The sequence below is a fragment of the Vigna angularis genome, chromosome 11 (assembly GCF_016808095.1).
Source record: "Vigna angularis cultivar LongXiaoDou No.4 chromosome 11, ASM1680809v1, whole genome shotgun sequence".
NCBI classification, from domain to species: Eukaryota; Viridiplantae; Streptophyta; class Magnoliopsida; order Fabales; family Fabaceae; genus Vigna; species Vigna angularis.
Window position 1 is genome coordinate 1404083 of NC_068980.1, and position 24067 is coordinate 1428149.

General features: G+C 33.5%; 4 protein-coding genes across 5 annotated transcripts; 3 read left to right on the top strand and 1 right to left on the bottom strand.

Moving 5' to 3' along the window:
* Positions 1-768: 768 nt before the first annotated feature.
* LOC108332537 (G-type lectin S-receptor-like serine/threonine-protein kinase CES101) lies at positions 769-4242 on the top strand. 2 transcript variants are annotated; one of them, XM_017567845.2, is made up of 8 exons: positions 769-2233; positions 2570-2674; positions 2760-2804; positions 2889-2944; positions 3038-3248; positions 3351-3588; positions 3666-3816; positions 3910-4242. In XM_017567845.2, exons 1-8 carry the CDS (start codon positions 1045-1047, stop codon positions 4216-4218), a joined length of 2304 nt encoding a protein of 767 aa, XP_017423334.1. In that variant the 5' UTR covers positions 769-1044; the 3' UTR covers positions 4219-4242. The 2 variants fall into 2 exon arrangements, with proteins under 2 accessions (XP_017423334.1, XP_017423333.1); XM_017567844.2 differs by having other exon boundaries at positions 771-2233; positions 2760-2944.
* A 152-nt stretch (positions 4243-4394) lies between these two features.
* On the top strand, positions 4395-7302 carry LOC108333248 (mitochondrial arginine transporter BAC2). Its single transcript, XM_017568638.2, has 3 exons — positions 4395-4987; positions 5064-5334; positions 6491-7302. Exons 2-3 carry the CDS (start codon positions 5098-5100, stop codon positions 7139-7141), a joined length of 888 nt encoding a protein of 295 aa, XP_017424127.1. The 5' UTR covers positions 4395-4987; positions 5064-5097; the 3' UTR covers positions 7142-7302.
* A 6803-nt stretch (positions 7303-14105) lies between these two features.
* On the top strand, positions 14106-18995 carry LOC108318689 (kinesin-like protein KIN-13B). The gene is made up of 12 exons (XM_052870921.1): positions 14106-14412; positions 14538-14759; positions 15207-15392; positions 15660-15761; positions 16101-16178; positions 16266-16347; positions 16603-16762; positions 16833-17135; positions 17350-17568; positions 17703-18048; positions 18129-18194; positions 18508-18995. Exons 1-12 carry the CDS (start codon positions 14245-14247, stop codon positions 18688-18690), a joined length of 2115 nt encoding a protein of 704 aa, XP_052726881.1. The 5' UTR covers positions 14106-14244; the 3' UTR covers positions 18691-18995.
* Positions 18996-22327: 3332 nt separating this feature from the next.
* On the bottom strand, positions 22328-23340 carry LOC108333565 (uncharacterized). Its single transcript, XM_017569030.2, has one exon. The coding sequence runs from the start codon at positions 23088-23090 to the stop codon at positions 22473-22475; it is 618 nt and encodes a 205-aa protein (XP_017424519.1). The 5' UTR covers positions 23091-23340; the 3' UTR covers positions 22328-22472.
* Between the last annotated feature and the right edge of the window lie 727 nt (positions 23341-24067).

The following is a 24067-nucleotide window of genomic DNA, read 5'->3' on the forward strand; positions in this document are numbered from 1 at the left end:
TAAAATTTCTAAATTTTGTATTATATTTATTTTATACAATATCATATTATATAGAACGACGTATATAATTCAAAAATTTAACTATAAATTTTAATTATACAATAATATTGTTTTAGTACATATTATTAATTAATTATTATATCAATTTTATAATTTAATATAAACAAAATTTATATCAAAATACATAATTTATAATAAAAAAATACAAATATTTATCAATAATTAATTATCATAAAATCAATACTTATGTTCATAACATGTACATTTGTTTAAAAATTCAACCGCAAATTCTTTACTCTTTTTTCATGTTCCCCTAATTCACCATTTCATATTTCATGTTGTTTTTGTGGTTACATAACTCTTTAGTTAGGTTGAAGAAAATTTTCATTTTGATTAGTTTTTAAGCTAGTCAAGTTTAGTGGTGAAATTTGGTTAAGTTAATCTTTGATATTAAAATTTGAGAAATTTTTAAAGTCTTAGTTTTTGAAGTTTGATAGTTAGAATGCACTCTTTGTATCATGAAATGACTATCGTAAAAATTTTGGTGTAAGAAATTTTTATTTTGATTAGTTTTTAAACTAGTCTTGCTGATGAAAGTTGACTAAGTTGGTTCATAGTCCTTTAAAAAATTTTGTTGTCTCAACAAGCATGGATGTTTTTAGTTTCGGAGTATTGATGCTTGAGATTATCAGTGGTAAAAGGAATTCTAATTCGGACCAGACCACCCCATCAATCCCATAGGACATGTAAGTTCTATTTTGGTGGACGCGCTTTTGCACCGTCTATGCAAACACATTACATTGTTCTGAGCTGTACAGTATGTAGAGAGATCGTTAGTCAAAGTCAATGGTTATCGTGGTAAAGAAAGTAGAAAAGAGATAGAAAAGGGTTGGTAGACGTGTATGAATTTGCAAGCGTTAGAACAAGAACAAAAACGCGTGAAGGGTAAAGTTGGAGGATTGCAGCCATAGATAATGCATATTAGGTTGGATATCGGTCGATTGATACCAAGAAAAAAAACAGTGAGAAAAGAAAGAGAGCAAGATGAGGAGAAGTGTGCTTCCCTCTCTATTGTTCATCCTCTGTCTACTTCAGCCATCTGAAGGTGAACACATTGGCATTTACTGGGGTCAAAAGGCCAATGAGGGAAACCTGACAGAAACGTGTGCAACAGGAAAATACTCCTACGTCAACATAGCCTTCCTTTCCACCTTTGGGAATGGCCAAACCCCAAAACTGAACCTGGCTGGTCATTGTGACGCATCTACTAATGGGTGCACTGAGATGGGAAGAGAAATTAGAAATTGTCAAAAGCAAGGGATCAAGGTGATGCTTTCTATTGGAGGAGGAACTGATGATTACTCTATAACTTCCCTTGAGGATGCCAAGAATGTTTCCGACTACTTGTGGGACAATTTCCTGGGTGGTTCATCCTCATCACGCCCATTTGGGGATGTTGTCTTAGATGGCATTGACTTTGACATACAGGCAGGTGAATCATCATTCCTGGGAAACCTTTCTCTTCAACTCATTTCATATTCACAGACACGTAAAGTGTACCTGTCAGCAGCTCCTCAGTGTCCATTTCCTGATGCTAGGTTGGATTCAGTCCTTGCTACTGGCGTTTTTGACTATGTCTGGATACAATTCTACAACAATCCTCCATGCCAATATACCGACAACAATTTCGACAACCTCCTTAAAGCATGGAACCTTTGGTCCACCTCATTGAAGGCAGGGAAAATGTTTCTGGGGTTACCAGCAGATCAAACTGCAGCTGGAAGCGGTTATGTTCCGGCTGATGTATTAGTTTCTAAGATCTTGCCTGAGATTAAAAAGTCATCAAATTATGGAGGTGTTATGTTGTGGTCAAGGTACGAGGATGAAACGAGTGGATACAGCTCCTACATTCAAAATTTTCACTTAAATCAGACGGTAGATTCTCTATGCACACAGCAAAGCCTTCGTGCATGCAGGAGCTCTGAAGGTGGTTTTGTGGAAAGTTTTGGTAACATGTCCAACGTTGGCATACAAGTTTATGCCGGCAGCAATGGTACGCAGTGCTGTGAGATCATATGTAGGAACAATTGTTCGTGTCAAGCATATGCCCCAACAAACCGCAAAAACAATACCGGATGCCAGATATGGCTCAAAGGAACAGAATTCGTTAGAGCTTCTGCAGACAAATCACTGCCTATCTATGTTTCTGTTGCACTGCTCCCAGAAGACAAAGGTACGTCCAGATTCCCTACCACCACAGGTGACAATGTCCTTTGCTTCTTGTCCTAGAATAAGGAAATAAAACATTTAATGGAATTACAATGACAAGAGAATGTTTAGAGTAGTTTTCCCGTACAATACAGAAAAATGACGTTTTCATAAGCTAAAATTACTAGTCATTGGGTCCTGGTAAGTTGGTTATCATTCTTGATTCTTTGAAAGTATTTTCATAAGGTACCTTGCATAGGATATAGAGTAAGAATACATGAGTAATAAACCCTCTAATTACCATCTAAACAATTTTCAGCCACCTTTTCAGAGTAGTAAATTATCCATCTGTGAGTTGCAGTAAACCGGTGGTACATATGGCTCATCGTTGGGGTGGCAGCAGCATTTGCAATACCTGTAATTTTCTCTTCATGGCGTGCCTTGTGGAGAAACTACAAAGCTAAAGGTAACTGTCATAATTTGGATATGGTTTAGTGAGTTTAAGTCTGCAAGACCTTTTCATAACTTACATGTTCATGTCTCACCACCAGTGGAGAGAAAGAAGATGCAGGAGAAGTTATTACTTGATATTGGAGGTAATTCTAGAAAAAGTAAGAACAAGGGAAAGACAAGCAATGGGGTTGAAATATTCACCTTTGAAACCATTGTTGCTGCAACAGAGAATTTCTCAGCGGCCAATAAGCTAGGAGAGGGTGGATTTGGTCCTGTTTATAAGGTACTTTGAAACCATAAATCTGCATAACAATTAATTAACTTTCTTGCTTAAATTTGAAACTGTCTGGATAAGAACTGTTACAATGACCTTCAGGGAACACTGCGTGATCAGCAAGAAGTAGCAATCAAGCGACTTTCTAAAAGTTCAGGACAAGGGGTGATAGAATTTAAGAATGAAGCCAAACTTATGGCCAAACTCCAACACACTCATCTTGTAAAGCTTCTAGGGTTCTGCATCCAGAGAGATGAAAGAATATTGGTTTATGAATACATGCCTAACAAGAGCTTAGATTTCTACCTATTTGGTAAGCTTTCTTTTGTCTCTTAACGAAGGTATTGCCAAGGTAAGACTGTGCCAGATGTTAGCATGAAGTATCATTTTAACAGCCATGCTGACTTCATAACAGATTCAACTAGAAAGAATTTGCTAGACTGGGAAAAACGGTTGAACATCATTGGAGGCATTGCTCAAGGACTTCTTTATCTGCACAAGTACTCGAGACTAAAGGTGATACATCGAGATCTGAAAGCAGGTAATATATTACTTGATCACGAGATGAATCCTAAGATATCTGACTTTGGCATGGCTCGAATATTCGGTGTAAGAGCATCAGAAGAAAACACAAACAGAGTTGTTGGTACATAGTAAGTTTATAACTGGGTCATGCATTTTCAAAACTCTTCCCTTTCATCCATCCTTACGCAAGATTCGATCTTTTCAGTGGATACATGGCTCCAGAGTATGCAATAAATGGTGTTGTGTCCATCAAAATAGATGTATTCAGCTTTGGTGTGCTGCTGCTAGAAACACTTAGTGGCAAGAAAAATAACAGTCGTTATGATTCGGATCGTCCACTCAACCTCATAGGATACGTAAGTTTCTCATTATCAAATGACTAGTTCATTAAATTTATGCTTATAAAAGGTTTTAAGTTTTATTTGGATGCTGGGATGCTTGTATTGTAGGCGTGGGAGCTCTGGAATGAAGGCAGAGCTCTGGGGTTGATAGACCCAGATTCGTATGAACTATGTCCTCAGAATGCAATTTTGAGATGTATTCATATCGGCCTGCTGTGTGTACAAGATCAAGCAACAGATAGACCAACCATGGAAGACATTGTTTCATTTCTATCAAATGATACAATGCAACTTCCCCAACCAAAGCAGCCAGCGTTCTTCATCAATGTGGTTGTGGAAGACTCTGTGCTTCCTTACAGCAGACAAGAACTTCATTCCTCAAATGACTTAACACTTTCTAGCACACATGGAAGATAATTCTACAATTGTGTTGCACCATCATTTCCTTGCTCACATTCCTGGGCTGCATAGTTCTTGGTATTATAGTTTATGCCAGTAAAGTAAAGCATGACCCTGAAAAATGTTTTTTTACACCACTTGATAGTTAACTTTTAGGAATATTCTGATGAATAAAAAAGTTAACTTTTTATATTTATAAAGAAATAGAGGTTCAAAGATAAAATACGTAAAAGTTTGTAGTGTTTCAAAGTAATAGTAAATGACCTTTTATCCTTTTACTTTACACCTTTTGGATTGGTGTCCAAATTTCTATTTTTTTTTTTTTTTTTTAAATAGTGAAGACATTGGTTTACCAAAAATATTAATGCATAAAGAAAAAAAAAAGGACGGAAATTAAATAATTGTAGGCTGTTTAAAGAAAATAGTGAGACCAAAAAGACTTTCAACTAAATTAAATAATAATAATAATATTTTTTTCAGCTTTTTATTCAATCCCCTCTAATTTTCCTTCGTACTACCAAACACACTTTACAAGTCACTTCCAGTAATCAATTCCAACACGTATCCAAAAACATGTTTGGTTTATCTTCACACGTTTTCATTTATAAAACAAGCTCTTTTCATCTTCCAAACATATTGCTTCTTATCATCTCAAAAAGTTATCAGATCACTAAGCTCAAATCACATGAAAGCTCCATGAGTCCGTGACAAAGACTCGCCGCCACGTGTTCGTCAGTGATTAGTCCACGAATAAAGTATTTTCAGTATTTGCTCATCAGACCCCATGGTAATATGATATGTCACTTGGCCTTTATATAATAACAAGGCGCACAATATCAATTCCAAATTTTCATTTTGAACAGGCTCTGAAGAGAGTGAAAGGAAGAAGAGGTAGAAATGGAGTTTTGGCCGGAGTTTCTTGCGAGCAGCACCGGAAAAGAGTTTGTAGCAGGAGGGTTTGGAGGCACTGCCGGAATAATCTCCGGTTACCCTTTAGACACTCTCCGTGTGATGCAGCAGAACTCCTTCAACACCGCCTCCGCCTTCAGCATCCTCAGAAATGTGGTGGCCAATGAAGGACCAACCGCTCTCTACCGCGGCATGGCGGCACCTTTGGCCTCTGTTACCTTTCAGGTAAGCTTTTTTTTTTTTTTTTTACTTCCATCCCTCAATTTACACTAGGTTTTTATCTGTTACTGTAAGTTTAAAGCAGACATGTTTTGCGATCAGGCTCGTCACGTGGTTGATGGGGTACTATATCCCTTTATATCCTTCGCGTGCCAGACCACAACCAACTAATAATATCTTAGATTTTTGGCCTGTTCTGTAACTCTGTTCTTATTGCATGTACAATCTTCCAGCCACCTCAATTGCAGAGAGCCTGTCGGAAATTTATTTTTACATTTTTTTTTAATTCATGAGGTTTTTGAACTTGGGAACTCGATTTCTTTTGTTTTTAGGCTGATTTTAATCAAAGTTAATGATTAATATTACAATACATTGTTGTTTATTATATAAATACATGTTGTGTTAATTGAATTCGTTGTTTATGGTAATAGATCGTACTATGATTGTTAGTGATTTTCCCGTGCTGAAGGGTTTGGAGGTTTTATTTGTGAAATATTCTTATTTTATTTTCTTATATGTCAGGGTCCTACTCCTAACAATACTCCATGACATTTATCATATTATATTCATACTCAGTTATTGGAGTTCTCAAATCCTTTGGAATGTTTGTTCAATCACCCATGGGAATTCTGAAGTCCCCATTGTTTACTCAATTATTTGTTAGTGGATTAACTACAAATCGTGGCCCACTGAGTGATGCACGCCTAGAGGCAATATTAAACTATATTTTGGATGAGCCATCGATGAATGGCTTCTGGATTATTCAGGAATCATCAATTGATCCACTATCTGCATCCAATTATTAACTATACCATTAGCTATCTAAGTCCTATCAATGTTTATCTTCCTTCTAAAAAATACTAGCATTTTTTTGAGAGATTTTGTTTACTGCATAATTGTCACTGTAAAATGTGTCATGCCAGCAATAAAGTAGCTTTTTGATGGACAAATATTTCAAACCATTTACTTTTAAGTTTACTCATTATGCTCAGTGTTTTACTGAGAGAGGAAAAACCTTGCAGCAATAATCATCACTTGTCTATTTATATGTCTTCGACTTCATTAATCATGTTCGTTGGGCACAAAAATGTTCGAACATGAACTGAAATCCTTCATAAAATGTATCTATCCCAAATTGAGGTGATTGTTTTGTTGGGTGCAGAATGCTATGGTTTTCCAAATTTACGCAATTCTTTCAAGGGCATTTAGTTCGTCCGATTTGGTTAACGATCCTCCTTCTTACAAGGGTGTTGCTTTAGGAGGATTTTGTAGCGGTGCCATACAGAGTATGATACTATCCCCTGTTGAGTTAGTTAAAATTCGGCTTCAGTTGCAGAACACAGGTCAATCCATAGAAACCCGAAAAGGTCCTATGAAGGTGGCAAAAAACATATGGAAAATAGAGGGTCTTCGTGGCATGTACCGGGGACTTGGGATCACCATGCTAAGAGATGCACCAGCACATGGTCTCTACTTTTGGACATATGAATATGCAAGGGAGAAGCTTCACCCAGGTTGTAGAAGAAGTTGTGAAGAGAGCCTGAATACTATGCTGGTATCAGGAGGATTAGCTGGGGTGGTGAGTTGGGTTTTGAGCTACCCTTTAGACGTTATAAAAACAAGATTGCAGGCTCAAACACTTTCTTCGCAGAAATACAGAGGCATTTTGGATTGCCTTAGGAAGAGTGTTAGAGAAGAAGGATATGAGGTTCTATGGAGGGGTTTAGGAACTGCAGTTGCTAGAGCTTTTGTGGTGAACGGTGCTATATTTTCTGCATATGAGATCACTCTGAGGTGTCTGTTTGATAAATAACAACTGAAGCATTTTGCTGCAAGTTTTGATGGAGACATAACAACCACATACCATATTCGAGTAGCAGCTGTCTTCAAAATTGACATTCAGATTTTATGATTGATACTTTCTATAATTTCCATTGTCAAGCAATTCATTCACATTCAGATCAAACAAACAAAGGATCTTCTTAGACCTCTTTCCTTCTGCTCTTTAAGTTAATATTTAATGGTTAGATTATTAAGCTTAATATACATACGTACATACATATAGGCTTAATGTACATACATATTATATATATATATATATATATATATATATATATATATATATATATATATATATATATATATATGAGTATTAATAATTAAGTGGCAAGTATTTATACTTAGTATTCAAAAAATTTTAAATATGAAATTAATTAATTCAATCACAAATTTGTAATATTTTGCTTATAAATTATATTAAATTTACAAATTTCATTTAAACAAATATAATAATGGATGATCATTTCCACTGTATTTTGTATTTTGTCAAATAATAGTTATACGTTAGTAAATATTAGCACACCTGTAATATATTGGTGGGAGGGGTGGGTGTATAGAATGGAGAAAAATGTATGAAATAATAACTCTTTTTATTAGGTGAGATCACAATCGTGAATATAAATTATTTTAGGTTATATTGACATTGTTAATATCAAATAAAAGTACATAAATTTACTGGTATAATCATACGAAAAATGCATAAACAATATTATTCAAACTTTTAAAATAAGTGTTTGGATCAAGAGATTTGTTCAGAAGATACTCTTCATAAACTCCTCTTAAGTGAAATTATTTTTATTCATGAATATGTCATATGATAATGACTTTTACTAGTTTCAGTCGAAATAGTTTATAAGATTCCATTTTACTGTAGTTATTTGTTTTAAACTCATCTTCAATTTGTGGTATTGGATAAGTGACTGATTTATTTTAATTTTTCTGACACTGTTTTGGAAGCAACAAAGGTTAACTTTCTCATGTTATATTTTTCTACTAAAGTTATTTATTTATTTTTTAGTTTGTAGTTTAAGATATTTTAAACCTCTCCTCGTTTTATTTATTAAAGACAGTTCAAAATCTATTACCGTTTAGTTTATATTGAATGTTAAATAATAAAAGTAGATTTGTTAGCAAATTTCTTCTACATTAGAATTGTGGTATTATCAGTTCTACTACTTACAATAATATGAATGAATATCTTAGCCTCTGTTCCTTTGAACAGATTATAATGTTTAAACGGGTTTGAGAGCGAAGAAATCAAACGCAAATTGTGTTCGCTTCCACGGATTTGGCACGATGGAATTGAGCGAATTTGCGGGATACGTGATTTTAGTATCACTCGCATATCTGAGATGATTTGCGTGGATTGTAAAGCAAATGTCATGTTTGCCCCTTACTCTTACTCTCACTGGGAACCCTCCCTTCATCTTCAACGTCAAAGAAAGCAAATGCGCTGGACACGTGTCTCTATCCATTGCCTCAATCTCAAACTTTTCCACCACTGAAGCTGCAATGGACTTCATCTGAATGTAAGCCATTTGGACCGGCGTGAAACACCGGAAAACGAAACGGACTCAGCAAACTCGTCGTCGTCGAGGGTGTGATCCTTGGCTTCCAATCTGGACCATATGATGGAGTCAGCGAACTCGCGGACGGTGGTGATTGAATCTCGGAGCCTCCTTTCCAATCCAAAGTTGAACAACTTTTTGTTTTCCACGCGAAACATGTCAAGCTCAGGAACCTCTCTGAAATCAGCCTTGTTGCATCCTCAAACGCGCTCATGAAATCGGTAAACTTAAAAAAAAAAACTTTAACCCTTGCGGTTAATATAGTATTTTCAAAGGTTAACATATTTTATTAAATATTAAATTAATTAATTGTTTATTATTATTATTATTAGTATTAATTAATTAAAAACGTAAAAAAAAATCCTTCACCGTAGTTGGAAATACTTGGTAGTAAATTATATTACAAACAAATACTACATTTAAAAATAAATTCATTTTATTACATTAAAAAATTTTAATTTTTAAAAATTAATTATAATTATTATTTACAATTTTGGTCTTTTATATACATTTTTACAATTACATATAACATTAATAAATAACATTTTATATTACTTTAATACCTAGGGGTATTTTGGTAATCTTTAATTTCTACCAATAAAACAATTTTTTTAAATCTGTCACATCAATCAATTCATACACTAATTCTCACCAACTTTACTTCCAAATCCACTGTCAATTACCCACAAATCCACTCAAAAAAACAACAAAAAAATTACCCTCAACTCCATTCAAATTATCTCCCCCAAATCACTCTAAAAGAATAAAGCCTTAAATAACATTTTTTAATCTTAATAAATTGCCTTTGAATTTTTGTAATAGCAATACACTACTGTTCAAATTCATAAAGCACTTTGTGAACCATCTGATAAATGTTAGGAAACTTCTTTTTAACTACAAAAATTAAGAGTCTAGATTAGGATAAGGTAGAAAGTATTGTCATAAAAGTTTATATAATCGTATGTATAGTTTTGAGCCTAATAGTCTTAAATTTATTACCATTTCATTATGAATTATTTATTAATAATTAAAAATATTTTATTTATATGAATAAATATTAATATTGTATGTTTCACAAACTACTGTAGTGATTAGAATAATAACTTTTAGAATAGGAGTAATTAAATTTTAACAAATCAATTCCGTTTTAGTTTGAACTTTTTAAGTTTAAAAAATGTTTACTTTGGTAATTTTCAAAGTATATTTACTTATAATTTACTATCAATTAAATACATTAAATTTAAGCTGACTTCATTCTAAATTATTTTATTTTTTAAATATTTTTAAAACAATACAAATAAGTTATTAATTTTTTTATTTGAATAAAGTATTTCAATTATTATCAACTATACAGAATATTAGTCTTTCGTTTGAAAAAATTGATGAGTCATTACCGTTAAATTGTTTAAACAGTGCTAGAAAATGACGAGGTGGACATATTAGAAGATAATGAGGTAAACATGTATAATGGATATATGACATTTGATCTTTACTTTCATCTTGACACTCACCTAGACTGAAACACCACCAAAACCACCATGGTGTTTACAAATTTTCAGCCACCATACCGTGCCTCCTCTATCTTTCACCACGCATTTCACCGTTAGCCCAAATCCGAATAAATTTGAATCACTGCCATTGGAGTAATCGTTAACAACAATCAACAACAACGCTATCTTTACCACCCATTCGCGTAAACCATGTTTGAATTTGTAAAAGAATAATGATACTTTGATAATCAATCATACGTTGTAGATGATATTAAAATGTTATCTTTACCATCCATTCGCGTAAACCATGTTTGAATTTGTAAAAGAATAATGATACTTTGATAATCAATCATACGTTGTAGATGATATTAAAATGTTATAAAAAAAATGTTGTTAAAAGTATATTATTCTTTGTAAAATCAAATCACGAATATCTGAATCCACCTTTCAACAACAATTGTGTTGTATCATTGAACCGTAATTCACAAAACCCAAATCATAGATTTGTAAAAATCACACGGCCATGAAAACTCCTTGATGTGCCAAAAAAACGCAAACCAATGTTCCAAAATCACAAAATCAAATTTGCAAATACACCTTTATTGCACCACAAATCAACCAAGGTATACCAGTTTCGTTCCACTACCGTCGTTCATTGATGTTGACAACCACCTCCACCATGAATCTGCAACCCAAAACTCAAAATCCCTGCACCTGCAACAAGAACCAACACCAAAATTAAAAATAAATAAATGTAATCATTTTAATTTAATTACTTTAAATTCTTTTTTACGTACTAAATAACTCAAATTATGTAAATAATTCAAATACGCGCATATTCTTCACCTGACATGGAAACAAAAAGGTGTCGAATAGTATAAAATCTCAAATATTAGTTTTAAAAAGAAAACTCTAGTTAAAATTAATAGAAAATTTTCTAAAAGTTTTAACAATTTAAATAAGAAAATATCGCTTATCAAAATCACTAAAAGATTTATAATAAACATAAATGGAAAAGTAATAATTCTAACAATATTTCGATATTAATGAAATAATTGATACAAAATCAACTCAATAAAAATCAAATTGATAAATAATATGAAGAAAACATATATAAATTGAAAAATATGAAAAATTCAGATTTTTATTTCTATGCAAAATTCACATCTTTCTAATTAAAAAAAAAGATTGTTCTCATAAAATTTAAATTTTTTAACTTCTTTCTAAATTGTTTAGCTAAAGAACATTAGATTACAAAATATTTCAAATTTTCTATAAAATATAAGTTATTTTTTTAACTACCTCGTAAAATATTTTATACGGCCGTTTAAGTGTACATTTGTATTGTACATCTCAAATTGCCAATTTATTTTTTTTGATTGCTATGAAAAGTCACCCTTCATCGGAGTCTCTTCAACTTGAAGAAGACTATGTTCATCTACAACTAGAACTGTCAATTTGACCCATGACCTCAGGGCTAGTCCTAACCCACTTTTGAAAAAGCCTCCTCTTAAGAAGTCTCTCAAATAGGAGCCAAAAAAAAGTTTCAATCCCCAAAACCCCCTTCTCAAGGAGGTTAGGGTCAGGGTTAAGGTGGGTTTAGCCCACTAATTTTTGGAAACTAAACTTCAACATTCTTATAGTAACTATTAAAAGTACTAAATTTTATATTCATGTGATTGATTTCTTATTTCAAATTATTAAATAAAACTAATTAATTATAGTATAATAGAATGTTTAATATTCAAAATAACCACTTTTTTAAACAATTAAAAACAATTGCAAACCACACACTTAATTTTATACAACTAAATAGTATTACAAATTTATTTTACTAAAATATTATAAAAATGCTTTATTTTGTTGTCAATTTTAATACAATTATGTCTTTGCAGACACCAATTATTAGAAAATTATATATAATTAGTAATATCAAAATAACCCCAAAGAGAGATAATAACATATTAAATTGATTTAATATTTGTACTACTTTTACAGTTCTTAAAAAGAATCACTGTTTTGTTTCCTCGACTTCTAAAATATCACTCAATATGTTTTTAATTATTTAAAATTAAAAATAATTCAAAAATTTATTATCTAAAATTTTTGGATCAAAAATAGTATTAATATTTTATGTGTAAATTAAACTTATGTTTTATTTTGTTTTTTTCTCTGATAATATTTTCTCAAAATCACCATAAGATATATTATAAAAAGAAAGTTAATTTCTTAAAAAATTATTTAAAAAAATGAAAATTTTAAATAGACCTAAAGTACTAAAGAATGACAAATGTTATAGTGTTTCAATTCTTTAACTAACACATTAAATAATTTATTTTTAACTTTCAATTAGAACACATAAGATAAATGTATGTTTATGTTTATGACATTTAAAATGTAAACATTTTGAGTAAGTACTACGACAAGATTGAATCCTATGGGCGAATACAACTACAGCCTCCACAAGGTTTATGAGTTTTTCTTTTTACTTATTATTTATGTTACGAGCATGATTTGTTGAGTATGAAATGAAAAAGAAAATCATTTATATTTAATTTCTTTTCAATAGCTTTCTAAGAAAATAAAGAAGCCTCATTTTTTTTAAATTAAGAGCTTCAATTAGGGAAAATCTTCTCTTAAATTTCAATTAGGATAATTTTGGATAGAAAGTTAATTTATGACTTATAACCTAAAAAAAAAGTGAAATTAAATATTTAAATTTCAAATTTATAAAATGATCCTTTAATTATATACTTAGAGAATCCAACTCAATAAATATTGTCATTTTGCTTTTGCTTCTTGATTCTAGAACTCTCCTCCTATAAAAATTTTAATTTATTTTCTATAGTAACTATTTTTGTAACAAATTAGGAGTTAATTATATTTTTTTTTGTATGCAAAATGAATATTTTTTCTAAAAAAAGGCACATGGGTTGGTCTGACCCAGAGAGCTTTTGAAGATATTTTGGCCCATGGGCTTTTTTTTCTACAAAGAACTTTTTGACCCTGTGAATTTTTCTGGCCTCAATCAACGTGGATTAAGACAAAATCATGTAAGGGGGACCAAATTGACGGGACTCTCTACAACATACCTAACTCAAGTACAAGCTTAGATATATATATATATATATACAGTCAAATGCATCAAACAACACACAATCACCTACACTTACTCAAATTCAACCAGATAAATAAAAAACAAACTCTCATAAAAATGACTTAAATTAATAACTTAAAAAACTTAAATGACAAAAACTGAACTGAAAAAATAAGCTAAAGGATTTAAAAGGTATAATTTTGCATATTCAAAATAACTTTTACAAACATCACCAAATTGCCTTCTGAGCCTGCACTGTAACGAGTCGAACGAGTCGTAGAACAATGATGGAGTTGGTGACTCTCATGCATTACCATTCGTTGGTTCATTCAAACTGTCTTTGAATAAGTACCATCTCTCATTCCCTTCACTTCAGGGAACATTTTTGCTGAATAAGCTAAAAATTGAATTAAAAAAACAGTCAAAAAACAAAGAGGCACCGAAATAACGAGAAAAGGCCGGAAAGCCTGGCCCAAACGCAACACAACACGGTGCCGCGCCGCAAACCCGACCCGTGATGGACGCCACGTGGCAGAAGCTTTTAAAAGCATGCACGCAGAAGACCACAAGTTTTGAATATGAAGCCAAGCGCGCAACGTTAAATAGACACAAAACAGAGGCCGGCCCCACCCATGTGGGACGCGACAAGTTCAAAAAACCAAGGGACCTACCCTACACCAACCCCCAACGCTACGACGTCGTTTGACTCCCGACTCGCACGTGCCAGGCACCGTGACCGTTCAAAAAATTTCAAAGGGTCCCTTCCTTGGTTACTCTACAACAACACCTTTGTCGCTCCTATCGTATCTATTCCTTCCTTCCTATATCTTCGGTTTCACTCAACTCCACTCTACTGTCCTTGTATGATATCTGTTTACCTCCCTCACACCCTTCGCTTCCGATCTGATCATCGCCAAGGAAGATGAACGGTGCAGGGAGACAGGGGCTGAGATCTGGTGCGGCCGGTGTGCACCACCAGCGCCAGTACTCAGATAACTTCCTCGATGGCTCTTCCAACGGCAACAGGTGGCTCCAATCGGCTGGCCTCCAACACCTTCAATCCTCCACCAATCAACTTCCTCCGCTTCAGGTGATTTCATTTTCTTCTCTCTCTCTCTCTCTTTCCGTTCCGCTACCGATCTTCTGTTCGACCGTTGGGCGTAAGTGTTTTGGTCCGATTTCATGAGATTTGTTTCGTTTTCGGAATGCGAGCAGGACTATAATTTATACGGCGGCGGAGGAGCGCAGGGAGGAAGAATGTACCGGAACGCGCAGAGGAGCTTTAACGGAGGGACTGAGTATTATGTGGAGCCTTCCACTCCTCCCGGTGGTTACCGTGCTTCGATGCAGAAAAAGAACGGCGATGATTTGTCTGGTGATTTCAGCCCCGGCTTGTTGGATCTGCATTCGTTCGATACCGAGCTTCTCCCTCCTGAGGTCATTACTGTATACAGCGGATGAACTTTCATTTGATTTCTGTGCTTTGTTGTTAAGTTGTCATGCGTCTTGTGTATAACGGTCACATTGCATCTTTTGAAAGGTTACGGATATTACAAAATTCTATTTCGTTGACTCTCTAACCCTTGAAAGTGTCTCTTTATACTATGCAAAATTTGTGTTCATGTTGTGAGATATTGTTATGCCAGTCTCAGCAGATCATTAACTCTGAACTTTCACGTCCGTTGGGACTTTTTTTCTTTTTTAATTTATTATTCATCCGTTTTCATATATCCTGAGGATATATAGCATTTCCTCAATCTTGATTGTATGATGATATGATAATTTATTTTAATTGCATTCTTAATTTGATCATATGATGCAAATTGTAAGTAGAGACACATGAAAGGTAGCTTAAGCTTGCTTATACTTTGCCTTTCCCTCTAGATGCCAGCCTCCAATGCATATGATGGAAACTCCCTGTATCAACCTGGCCGAGGAAGAAGCTTTGATGACTCTGAACCTTACATGTTGAGCAAACAGACTGGAAGAGCTCGTGCTCCTGAAAACATATTGAAGAGTTTTCCTGCAGAAAAGGAGAAATCTAATTCTGTGGCAAAGATCAAAGTTGTGGTATGTTCTTTTGCATATCTAATTTACCAGTCATGTTTCACTTTTATTTTAAATGTCTTTTTACTGACTTTTTTTATAGTAATTTGGACTCTCTTTTTTTCTTTTCTTTAAGTTTGCATTGGCACAATTCCAGCTTTGGATGCATTGAACATCATATAAATTTCATTGAATTATCAGACAATGGATATTAAAATTTTGTTCAATTGTAAGGAAGAGAACACTGCTTTCAATTTTCTTCTAATATCTGCATGTTATTTTTTAATGCAGGTTCGTAAAAGACCAATGAATAAGAAAGAATTAGCAAAAAATGAGGAAGACATTATAGAAACATATTCCAATTCTTTAACCGTGCACGAGACTAAACTAAAGGTGAGTAAAAGCCAACATTGATTAATGGTTCCAATGTCCCATGCAGTATACTCGTCCTTGTTGCTGAAACTGATGTTTTATGTACTATATTTAGTATTACGCTGGCCATGTAACTATATTTCTAAATTTTTCTCTTGGTGAATATAATATAAAACAGAAAAAGACAGGTAATATGTGGATTGTAGTTATCTATATGTTTTAAATATTACATACTCATTCTGGAGATCGAACTGAACCAAAATATTTTATCCATTAATTTCCTGACTATTACTTCTTGTGGTATGATTATCTATAATGGATGTTTTATATTTACACATTTTAAAATTATACGCTTTACAGGTGGACTTAACTCAGTATGTAGAAAAGCATGAATTTGTTTTTGATGCTGTTTTGAATGAAGAGGTTACAAATGATGAGGTAAATATTGTGTACATGAAAGTTCAGTGGAAGGCTGACACCAGGTTTTATATCCTTATGTAACTTTGTTTAAATTCTTTTTTATAGGTGTATCGTGAAACAGTAGAGCCTATAGTTCCAATAATCTTTGAACGCACTAAGGCAACATGCTTTGCATATGGACAAACAGGTGATGACACCCTCTGAATTTTGATTTTGTTGCTATTGCATTTTGCCTGAAGACATGCTGATTTTATGCCAAGTTGTAAAGTGATATTTCCGCTTTACATCATACATCTCTTTGGGATTTCCATGTTTCTTTTCAGTCTCTAAAATTGTTTTAAGGCTTAGTTGTTGACCAAAAATCAAAAAGTTTAGGCTGACAACTTAACTTCAATGATTTGTATTATGAGTGGGCTTCTAAATAGCATTTCTGTTCTTCTAGGAAGCGGAAAAACTTACACTATGAAGCCACTGCCACTTAAAGCATCAAGGGACATCCTTAGATTGATGCATCATACTTACAGAAACCAGGGATTTCAATTGTTTGTGAGCTTCTTTGAAATATATGGTGGCAAACTTTTTGATCTTCTTAATGATCGAAAGTAAGTAAAAATAACTTCTTTTTTGCACCTGTAATCTGTGTTCTCGAGAATTAAAGTTGTACTTGTGCAGAAAACTTTGCATGAGGGAGGATGGTAAGCAGCAAGTTTGCATTGTGGGTTTGCAAGAGTACCGAGTATCAGATGTGGAGAACATCAAAGAACTGATTGAGAAAGGAAATTCCACTAGAAGTACAGGCACCACTGGTGCAAACGAGGAATCGTCACGGTCACATGCAATACTTCAACTTGCTATCAAGAGGTCTGTTGATGGAAATGAATCCAAACCTCCCCGTTTGGTTGGCAAGCTCTCCTTCATAGATCTTGCTGGAAGTGAGCGTGGAGCAGACACCACAGATAATGACAAACAAACAAGGTTGATTAAGCTTGAATTATTTAATATGGATCTGTCTTGTCAAATTAAGGAATATAAATTAAGATTAGATTAGATTCCAAATTTGGGTATAATTATTATTGAAGATGTCTCAGAATTTGATTCTATTCTGAATTGTTTGCATCCCTATGACATTCTCAGGTTAGTCTAATGTATTTTTGTTGTTGCGTCATTTGTGTACAACCATATGATTCAGAATAGAAGGCGCTGAAATCAATAAGAGCTTACTTGCGCTAAAGGAATGTATAAGAGCTCTTGATAATGACCAAGGACACATCCCTTTCAGAGGCAGTAAACTGACTGAAGTTTTGAGGGATTCATTTGTTGGCAACTCCCGCACAGTTATGATTTCATGCATATCACCAAGCACTGGTTCATGCGAACATACGCTGAATACATTAAGATATGCTGACAGGTAACGTGAATTTTCTGATAGGTGTAGTTCTGTATGGCCCACTCCTTCCAAACCACCAGCATCATTCCTCAGTCAAACACAACATACCCACCCATGTGCTAACCTAAAAATAATATTTTGCTGTTACAAACCAGGGTGAAAAGCTTGTCGAAAGGGAACAATACAAAGAAAGATGCTGTATCATCAAATTTCAACCTTAAAGAATCAAGCGCGGTTCCTTTATCTTCCATTACTGGATCAGCCTATGAGGATCGCACAACTGATGGATGGCCAGATGAAAATGAAGGGGATGATTTTAGTCCCCCTGAAGAGTATTACGAGCAGGTGAAACCATCTTTGAAGAAAAATGTAAAGATGGAGTCATATGCTACAACTGATGACAAATTGAAGAAACCCAGTGGTCTGATGAAGTGGAAGGACCTCCCAAAAGTTGAGGCTCAAACCACACACGCTGAGGATGATTTAAATGCCCTCTTACAGGTAAGTTGATGGCTACTGAGATAACGGGTATATTACAAAAGTAATGGCTGATCTTTATTTAATGCGTGTCTTTATTTCAGGAAGAAGAGGACCTAGTAAATGCTCACCGGACACAAGTAGAGGAGACTATGAATATTGTTAGAGAGGTACTAAATTGTCGTTGTTGTTGTATCTTCACATTTATTCTTAGGAATTTGAGTGATGTTTCTTAAGATTATTGAATACGACTACAGTAGTGAGTACTTAACTTTTTTTTTATGAATATCATCTCAGGAATTTTGTGCGTGTTTTCATCAAGAACATTGATATATTCACACCAAACTTAAAATTTATTGAATCTCTTACTGAATACTGCCTATGGTGTTATTCATTCTAGGAATAATTATATGAATAGATCCTATAATCGAGAAATACGAATTCTATTTCTCATTCATATTTTTATCTGCACATGGCATGCAGGAGATGAACCTCTTGGTTGAAGCAGATCAACCAGGGAATCAACTGGATGATTATATAACAAGACTAAATGCCATTCTTTCTCAGAAGGCAGCTGGCATCCTGCAGTTGCAAACCCGTTTAGCTCATTTTCAGAAACGTTTAAAGGAGCACAATGTTTTGGTTTCATCTACTACCGGTTACTGATATAAATTTAAAACAGACTCCCTTGTTAGAATGTTTTATTTCGGTGATCGGAATCATGCATTTCTGTGATTCAGGTGGAGATTATGTGAGGTCTGGGATATGACGTGATCTTCTTACTAGTTGATTCATCATTGTTTTGCCTATTCTCCTCAGGAAAAGAAACTGGGGTTTGGAGTCTTCATTTTTCTATTTACCAAGAATGTAGACTTGTATTGGTTTTACATGCCTCTATGAAGGCAATGTATCTGTGTATAAAGCTCTCATTCGTGTCAGAAATATAATATAAAACCATTTACTTGTTTTCATTTATTAACTTAAGCTTTTGGAATTATAATAAATTATGTATCTTCCCCCGCCTCCATCTTTTAACAAAAATAGGTCAATTTTACTCGGCAAATGAAAATATAAAATTCAGAGGGTATATGAGAAATATGAAATCCGGAGCAATTTCAGTTTTATGAATATTTAATCTAATTACAAATTGGTTATGATTGATCAATGGAGCATTAATATTTTCTTTACCTTAAAAGATTTTTTGCGAATATTGTTTTAATTCATGTAAGAAATCGGAGTTTATATACCTTAAGGGTGTGTTCACATGAGGTGATTTGTGGGAGATGATCTGGGGAGAGTTATTGAATGGATTTGAGGGTAATATTTTTGTTGTTTTTTTGAGTGGATTTGTGGGTAATTGAGAGTGAATTTGGAAGTAAAGTTTATGAGAATTAGTGTAGAATTTGATTGATGTAACAGATAAAAAAAATTTGTTTAATTGGTAAAAATTGAAGATTACTAAAATGTCCATAGTTATTAAAGTAATATAAAATGATAATTGTTAATGTTATATTTAATTATAAAAATGTTTATAAAGAGTAAAAAATTAACATTAATTATTAAAATTAATTTTAATATTGTACAAAAAAATTATTTTAGTAAAATGAATTTATTTTTAATTGTAAAAATGTTTATAAAAAAAATTAAAATTAATTATTAAAATTAATTTTAAAAGTTTATAACTTAGTAAAATGAAATAAGAGAACAAAATTGATGAGCATAGGAGGAGGCGATGCTTGCTCTACAGGAGAAAAAAGAATAATGATTCAGTAATGAATTACAGAGACATTAAAGCCATCTCAACCAAGTAACATGCTTCAAATGATAAAACTGGAAAAAATATCTACAAGTTGAAATGATGGAAATGAATATATTAAAAAACAATACGAAAATGAAAGTCCAATGATGAGATTCACGCATTGAAACCGAATAAATGGCTTGGGAGACTTCTGCATAATGGAGGAACTGAATATAGGAAAATTGGAACCGAATATGAGTTCGTTTGTTTTTGTTCAGAAGCTTGGAACCGAATACGTGTGAGTCAAATTTCATTTTTCTTCGTTTTCTTGAGTTTCAAACACTCGAATAACTTTAATATTATTGTGGTATTTTACAAACAGTTGGAGTCACATATGACATTTCATTGTAATTCACTGCAAATCCAATCAACATAACGAGATGAATAAAATCAAGATATCTCACAAATCAGCACAATTCAGTTTTCACAAATTAACCCAAACGAACAGAAATAATCTCGCAAATCATTACTCTCATTTTCTCTCAAAAAGAGTGTTTTCCTAACCTAAAAGAATTGTTGCGATATTGTTTTACTTCTTCTTTAGTCTTTTTTCAAATAAAATTACAGTTATGCTATGACCGTCAGTATAAATGCGAGCTGCCAAAGATTCTGAATTTTCCAGCGCGACTCATCGATGTCATGAAAGGAGTGATGTAATAACTACAGTACAGTTGAAGAATTAATGTGACAGAAATCATGGATAAAAACAATGGAAAAAAAGTGGCAAAGATCTATAGATGACCATATAGAAGAATGTGACCTATAATGATGTAGATACTTGTTAACACGACTGGTCATAACTTTAATAAGTTGTCTCCAGACATTGAAAAGAGAGTATAGTTAGAATCCACTACTAGGCTTTAATTTTTCAATTTAGTTTGGTCTAGTTTGAACTTTGAAACTTGATTTGATGTTTTTTAAACAATTATATTCTAAAAAGAGAAAATTATCAGCTATTAAATATATATAGAAAGTAGTTAGAAGTGGGAAAATGCTATATCTTGTATCTACGAATAAAGTTTTACTGAAGTTAAAGAGTACCAAATATTTCATTAACAAATTAGTACAAATTGAATGCGAGACCAATCATTCTCATGCATCCCTTGATCATTCGAAAAACAACTGCCAATTTTCATGGAAACTGGCTTAAAAAATTAATGTCTGTAAATCCTATCCCTCGTTTTATCTGCCATTCCTTTCACCTAATCTTGCTATCCCTCGCCTATGTTTAGAAATGAGTGGGGAAAAGAGTCCAATGAATCTTATAATCACGCTTAACACTGTGTTCGTTTAAAGGTATTTCACTGTTTACGTGAAATACCGAAGACGAATTTGATACAGGAATCATGTTCGCTTGCGACGATTTGGACGGAGGAAAAAGCAAAGATTTGCGAGATTTGAACATTATCAGCATCCCGTTAATTTGAGAAGATTTGCGCTGATTTACACGGAAAAGACTGCTTTGCCCTATAATATTATCAAATTTCCAAGCACACCGTTCAGCCATGCTTGACACAGGGATGGCTGGCAAACGCGTAACCGGTTACGCGTAACCTGTTACGCGAACGCGTAACCGGTTACGCAATATATATTTTTCAGTTTTTTTTATAATTATTTTAATATTATAATTTAAAAAGATGTACATTTTAATAAAATTAGGTATATTATATTTTCTAATTTATTAAAAATAAGTTGATTATTTAATTTTTATAATTTTTAAACATTAATTTTATAAATTATTCATAATTTTTTTTTCTTTATAAATATTTTTACAATTAAATATAACATTTTATATTACTTTTATAATTAGGGACATTTTGGTAATCTTTAATTTCTATTAATTAAACTAATTTTTAAAATCTATCACATCAATCAAATCTTACATTAATTCTAACAAACTTTACTTTCAAATCCACTCTCAATTACCCACAAATCCACTAAAAAAAACAACTAAAAAATTACCCTCAAATCCACTCAAGTCCATTCAAATCATCTCTCTCAAATCTACTCAAAAGAAGACTTTTTGACAGCCTAAATCACATCTTTTCGATGTGAGACAAACATTTTGAAACCAGACATGTTCTAATTCGTTCTTTCCCCACCATGTATCTGCAAGACTCCAACTTGTGTTTCACGGACAGTAGCCCACCCAAAACCCATACTAAAGATGCCAACTTTGATCTCCTCCTTCAATTTTCAAGAACTGCAGCACCGATTTCAAAAATCACTGTGTTTTCTCTTTCATTCAAGTTGGTTTATAAGAGTTTTCCCCTTAAACACAAAATGGGACGCATCTTGTCTTATTCAATAACAAGACAAAATTTGAAAGTCTACTAAGATGACGGCATCTCTTTGAGAAAGAGACTGTATTCCTATAAAGTTCTGAAATTGAGAAATTTGACGAACTGGGCTAGAAATTCTCACCAAATAATTCATTTTTATTGTGTACAAAATAGATTCAATTGAACATTGAAACGACCAGAATGTAAAAAAGAAAAAGAGAAGTATAAATAGCGGGAATTCACTCCAAGCAAATTCAAATAGCTCTAAGCACACTGGGAGAAGGAAAACCAGAGACACAAAATGGCAAAACAAAAGAGTTTTCAATTTCATATACACTACAACATTCTCTGCGTAAAGATTAACTTATCTACAACCTGATCGAGCCAAGTCTTCCCTTTGACTTGGAGCGTTTGACGCTGATAGAGGACTCTTGAACTGAGAATTCAGTGTGCATGTCATTGAAGAACTTGTCCACAATATCCAAATAAACAGGACTTTTGAGGCGTGAGTAGTAGTGAAGTGCCTCTTCTATGTCTAGCACGTGCTCAACATCACCCGTATTCATCATCTCCAATTCCTTCATCTTTTGCGCCAAGTCATAAACACCCTCTTTCTTTCCCAGTTCACGGCTCCCTTTGCTTTTCTTCTCTTCCATTTCTCCAACTTCACCAACGCTCTTTTCTGTGCTTTCTTCCGTCAAGCTTTCAGCTTTTGCAGCATCTTCCCTTTCCTCTCTCGACCTGCTCATGCTGCTGTTGTCGGCACCCCTCTTTATTCTGTTCAGATCAGACTGCAGCATGTCATAAAACTCATTGTAGAATTGATCACTTGTGTAAGTTGTGGCATTGCCACTGCGACCAAGGAATGGATTGAAGGAGAGAGATCTGGGTAGTTTTTGGTACCCTCCAAAGATGACAGACTTGAAACTACGGAGGGTTTTGTGAAGTATAACCTTGGTCTTGCGAAAGGTTTCTCTAAGCAGCATTTGTGAAAAGGCAAGGTTTTTCTCTCTCCCAGTTGAAGTGTTCTAGAGCAGATGCAGTGTTTATCTGCTCTACCTCTCGTGTGTTCTACAATTTTGTCTTACTCATGTTCGCATTTAAAGAGACGTGGAGCAGATGAAGCAGATGGTAACTATTTCCAAAGTTTACTAAAAGAGAAATACAATTGTACTGTAAAGTGCTGTATTTCGTTTGATTTCAGTACCTTTTTTTTCTTTTTTTCTACGGCATGCTCTCTCTCTTTCAAAATTTATTTCATTCTATATGAAAATGAATGAAAGTGCAAAATGGAGACTTTAGTATCTAAACTGTTACTAATATTATGTTGATTTTGACTTCATGGTGTTTAAAGTGTAGTGTCATTGATTAAGATGCAAAGCTAAAGGTGGTGGGTGGCTAAAAGATTAAAACAAGTATCAAATTCTTAGAGCCAAATTTGAATGAAACCTTAGACCCCTAAATCAAATGGTATATATGATTCTTGCAGTGGTTAACTTTAAGCATACGAATTTGTTTTAGGAACTGCAATAAGAGCAATTACTTAATACGCAATCATTAACAAAAAAGTTCAGTATGGATGATTGAGATGAATTAGTGGTACTCTTGGTTATATAGTAAAGCCAGTTATAATTGCCAACCGTCCCTAATTAGGGCTTGTGAAGGAGAAAAAAACCTTCTTTATCTGATAGAAAGACATGCATGGTCCCCAATCTAATGTCAGGTTGGCACTGAGAAATGAAAAGTGAAAAAAAAATAAAAAAATGATGAATCTGATATAAAGATAAGATGAGGTCACTGTCGAACACTTGCAAGAGTTTAAGTCCTCCACCCACCTCTGTCCTGAATTCTAAGGTTAAATTAAGTGATTGCACTTGCAAAAGAAAGTGGCACATGATTGTTTTCTTTCTTCAAGAACTCGTGCCCTGCAACGAAAGCTACTGAACTCTGGCAATTCACATAG